Source organism: Colias croceus, chromosome 11 (genome assembly GCF_905220415.1).
Source record: "Colias croceus chromosome 11, ilColCroc2.1".
NCBI lineage: Eukaryota > Metazoa > Arthropoda > Insecta > Lepidoptera > Pieridae > Colias > Colias croceus.
The window spans coordinates 10,573,125-10,578,708 of NC_059547.1; the positions used below are offsets into that span (position 1 = coordinate 10,573,125).

Sequence of the window (5,584 nt, forward strand, 5' to 3'; positions counted from 1 at the left end):
ATTGTTTATTTTGAACATTACTTAATATTAAACTTAGATCTTAGTCCAACTATTTACGAATGGAAAATATTATATTATTAACTACATGATATGAACTAAACAAAATAAATTTAATGAAAATATTACAAAACATATTGTTGTTTTTGTTGTTGTTTGTTTCAGAATTTAAAATTAGACTAATAAATTACATGTGTCATTTATTTACATTTCAAAGAAAATATTTTAACCTAAGATTTTAACAATAACATCCATACTAATATTAGGTATAAAGCGAAAGTAACTCTGTCTGTCTGTCTGTTACTCAATCACGCCTTAACTACTGAAACAATTTGCATGAAATTTGGTATAGAGATGTTTTGATACCCGAGAAAGGACATAGGCTACTTTTTACCCCGGGACATAGGATAGGGTTTTTCTTTGACTGCGCGGGCGATGCCGCGGGTGGAAAGCTAGTTTAAATATAAATACCGGTACCTATTTGCGTTTGACAATAATTTGTATGTATTTGATTGATTTGATAACTAAACAGAACTGCGCAAAATAACGAGCTAATTATAACATTCCGATACATTCTCGAAATCCTCGCATTTAGAATAGATAATGAAATGAGCTTGCAGATAACGCATTTATTACAATAAATTATATAACATATTATCACAGTACGTAGTAAACAATACAAAACGACACTCAACAAAGCTGTTAGAAAATGTCACGTTCCCAATATTCTTCGATTACTTCGTTACGAGAAACATTTTGGCGTCACCCTCGACGAGGAATTATCTTATTTTTCGAAACTCATTTACCAATATTGAAGCTGATAGAAAATCCTCCTATTCCTGTCTTGTACGTATCGTCTAAATATTCTAAAAGCTTTTTATTCAATAACGTGGGGGCGTCCTTCGCCCAAAGGTAGTCTAAATGGTTAAATTCAGGATCCGCTATTTTGTACATCCTCGTAGTTGCTGGTAATCTATCGTATAGCATTTGAACGTCTTTTTCACTGGATAGTAGATCGTTTTCTGACCAAAATAGTGTAATGGGGACGGTGACTTTACTCAAATCGTATTCAGGTGGTGTCGGTGCACCATAAACTCTTGGGTTATTCGATTCATAGTCAAATTGCTGGAAGTTACCACCAGATTTCACTTCTTGTGCGAAATGCACTGCTGTTTTCCATGACGTTCCAGTTCCTAGATTCCTCATGAATACGGGAAGTAGTGTTTTATTAAATTGCTTATCGTTATAGCCACAGATATAGAAAATAATATTCTTGCACACCATTGAATCCATATTGTCCTCATTGCAGGAACTGGATATCCTTCCTAGGGCAGAATTCTTTGGCATAAACTCGTGAGAGCCATATAACATTTCCATATAAGCTATGTTGGAAGCTACTGGCGCTAGAGATTTCAAAGGTGATTTTATATCAGACATAAACACAACCGGCGCTAAAGCAAATCCCGCTTTCAAGATATTATTATATTCTGGCCTTAAAGTCAACATTGCAAATAAAATAGTTGTGCCCATAGAATGTCCGATGTATGTTAAATTGGGATCACCTTTTTTAATTGAAACAATATAGTCTATAACTGCAGGAAGGTCGTGAAGCGCTATGTCATGCCAGGAAAAATTCCAGTATGATTTCGTATTTGTTTTGAGCCAAGCGTGTTCCTTGGAGTATTTATTTCCTCGTATATTAGACATCCAGACATCATAACCTGCATCGGATAGCACGTATGCCAGGCCTTTTTCTGGGCCATTCAAGATCCAATCTGCAGAACTTGCGAACAGACCATGTTGTAAGAGCACTGTCTTCTTTGGAACGTCTTTATTATTCTTAGAATGAGGAATTCTATGGAGATTTAAAATGTAACCTTCAGAAACAACTGTATGGGTTTCACAAGGATATCCATTCCGAATGATAACTCCTGGCACTGATAGCACCAAGTCTGGCTGTTCCATCCGAGCACCAGGTTCTTCTATTGGCAAATACGACCATGTATCTGCAACTTTTCTACTACTTTCCTTAACACTTTCCACGTAACTATTAATATCAGCACTGATCTTCCGTTGCTGTGCATCTACGTAACTGCTAACAGAGTCTTTCATTTTAACGGCTTCAACATAACCTGTGTTCAGGGCCTTCTCCACTCTGCTCCTCTGTACGTCGAAAAACGCTTTCATGTCTTCAGTTTTGTCCTCGAAAATGTCCTTTATGTCGTTTGTTATATCCCAGTTTTGGCCATTTGTCAGATATAATGTAGAAATAAAGAGTAATAATGTTCGTAAGTGTACGTTCATATTACTACAGCGGACTGCGTAGACTGCCTTGAATTGTTCAATGGTTATGATTGTTTACCTAGTTGACCTGACCTCATGACGTCACGCAGATAATACAGTCTGAATAAGTTAATTTAGAAGAGCTATACAGTGGCGTATTTGTGAGTTCATAGACTTTGTTCAATATTAATTTAAATAAACTAAAATAAATTGTTTTGATTAATTTTAATTTTAGTGTCTTTGTTTTGTAATTAACTGCAAGACATGATGATTAATTCTTTGTATTGATTGTTTTTTTATTGTAACGTAGAACTGTTATATTATGATATTGTGAAAAACAAAACAACATTGATTTAGATTTTTACTCACGTAAAATATTTAACGAAAATTAACAATAAAAACGTATTGTTTTAAATTGCTGACTGTACTTCATTACATTTTATGATAACGGCCTTTATTAAACGCACGTGTGTAAACAGCCTAAACGATTTTCAAATCTCGCTATCTCGCATAAAAAATTGTTTACTTACGTACTGTAGGTCACGGACTAGATAAACATATCCGGTTTATTTTAAAGTAAATAACGAATTAATTGTTTTATTGCGCTCGATATTTAATCAATTAATGTAAAAACATTTTTAGGTGTACACTTGTGTCTAAAAATGCTAGCTGATGCATAAAATTACATACATCGCTTGGTTTGTTTAATTTCATCATATTTGACGAATTGGACCTCATATTTTTGTTCAATAATATGTAATTCAGTGAGAAAATCTCTAAAGTCATATATATAAATGAAAAAGAAGCTCTGACTGTTTGTCTCATCTTCACGCCTAAACCACTGAAGCGCAGGTGGAAAGCTACAGTAAGTAGTTAGATAATATGTGAAATATACAGTTTTTCATCATAAAGACGACCTTATTATTACCTATGGATACATAACACATATTATACTTAGTTTAAGTTTTAGTTTTAGAAATAAACCGGTTTATAAATTGAAAATCGATTTGACGACAATGTTATTTTAAGACCAATCATGTTTACGTTATTACAATTAGGATGCAATTAATTAAGTCATTATTACATACACGATTAGCACGAAATATTATTATGTAATAATAATAATAAATAATTATAGTTTTACGCGTGACTTCTCGGAAAGGAATGTACATGGGAAATGAACTGAAGATGCAGGCGGGGAAAAACCTAGTATTTATTTATTTATATTTATTTGGCACACCAACAATAAATACATTTGACATTCATTCAATAGAAATTATAAATTCATTAATATTATGCATTTATCAATAACAGGTGTACACAACAGTTCTCGAAATTATATAGAATTATTTAAGTACATTAACAAATTATTTAAATACAATAACAATAGTATTGGTAGATCTTTCTCGCTTTTCGACAACAGCCAACAGACTAGTATTTTTAAGGGTTCTTTAAAGAAAGGGTTAAACGGGACTATTCAATTAATGAAACTTCGCTCTCTATCTGTCATGTCTGTCTGTTTATTTATTTATTTAATTATTTATTGCACACACAAAAGAAATAGAGACACATAAAGAACAGATAAGCCTTATCGCTAGGTAGCGATCTCTTCCAAGCCACCGTAAGTAATATGTAAGGAAAGACGTTAAAAGGAGGTGGGCGAGCTTTTGCTCAGGTCTTGATCATTATTGGATGGGTGAACATTTATTTTTTGCAAAACACTATTTAGCGTATTTGTACGAAGTCATAAGTTATAAGTGTCACAAGTATGACTCGCACTTTACCTATTTTTAAAACTACCGTTGATTTGGAGATGAATCGGTAAAAAACTAGAACATTTGCAGATTTAACTAACGTTTAACATTACGTAGGTATGTACTAAAATATTTAAATTCCTTGTTATAAAATGGTGTCAGCAAGATAGACAAAATAAATCTTATAAACAATCCGGGTTGGAGTTCATAGATAATAATAGATAATTGTATTCATTTTATCTATACGAATATAAAGAAGAAACAATTGTTTGTTTGTACCGAATAAGTTTTAGAGTCGTTTTTCACAAAAAATTTAAAGAATTTTTTACGCCAATGTAATAATATCATGCTCTATAATATTTATCTGCCGAGTTGTGAAATTTATAATTAAAATTGAAATTGAATTTTTGGACCAGAAATATAATATTTGTGTTTACAGTTTTTTGTTGCTTATTTTTTATTTTATGTAAGTACCTATTTGATTACTGTATGGACACGATTTTAATAAATATGTTTTTATATAATATAAATTACTGAATCAATTTCCCTAAAATTTGCTTCTAGGAAATTGGATAAAACCTATTACCTAATACGTTTTATCCAATACCTAATTATTAAGTGACCTATCTATTTCTATTATGTAAAAAGCCTATGTAGTGGGTATTATTTGAGTTTTAATGTCTTCAATTGTAACTTAAATGTCTAGTGATTAGCTCTAACCAAGCTCTAACACTATAAAGGTCACGAGATGGCGTCTCGCGTTAGACTAGAAACACAATATACAGATACATACAGTAAGGAAACTTCATACACTTAGAAAGCAATTAAAATTCTTTTAAATATCAGAAATCTTCTATTTCAATCAACATCTATATTACGTAAAGTCTATACATTAAAAATTTGATAAATATCATTTAAAAAGCGATTGTATTTCAAACAAACATGAAAGAAAACAGAGAAAAACAACGCAATTTTCACTGGTCAATTAAATAGTTCCGAGAATAATTAATTTCTGCTTTTCATTACATCGTTGAAATTAGAATCAAATTAATTGTCACATCACACAATATAAATTGTATTCGGTTTCAGCACTAATTAAATACAAAACCATTTCACTTTGAAGAAATTGTAAGCAAATTTAATATTGCCACTCGAACCGAGGTTAAAAATTGCCAATTTTTGTCTAATTTGAATGGATTGCGAAGTTTTATGATTTCCCCAGAGCATCTTTTTTATTTTTTTCATAGATTAAACAAATAAATCCCTGCTGATGTAATAAATACTGAACTATGCTTGAGTAAGTTATAAATTTCAATTTGTCGTAAAATTTTCGGCTCAGCTTCATTTCGCTTCATAAGGCGACAGATATTGTTTCAATCTCTTTTCATTATTACCAATATCAGACCATATATACATTTTACTCCTACAGGAACACAAGTCTACATATTTTAATATTATGTTTGTTAATATACCTTTACCCGATGTTTTCCTTGCGACTTTCTCATCAAGCCTGTTTGTATTGAGTCTGTCTATTCTATTTCTACGAATCA

General features: G+C 31.6%; 1 protein-coding gene across 1 annotated transcript; it reads right to left on the bottom strand.

Moving 5' to 3' along the window:
- Window positions 1–606: 606 nt before the first annotated feature.
- Window positions 607–2,324, bottom strand: LOC123695728 (lipase 3-like). The gene has a single exon (XM_045641638.1). It carries the CDS (start codon window positions 2,299–2,301, stop codon window positions 796–798), a length of 1,506 nt encoding a protein of 501 aa, XP_045497594.1. The 5' UTR covers window positions 2,302–2,324; the 3' UTR covers window positions 607–795.
- Window positions 2,325–5,584: the final 3,260 nt, after the last annotated feature.

Bases quoted from the DNA above. Each gene is read 5' to 3' on its own strand.
- LOC123695728 (XM_045641638.1), bottom strand. From the start codon at position 2,301: ATGAACGTACACTTACGAACATTATTACTCTTTATTTCTACATTATAT.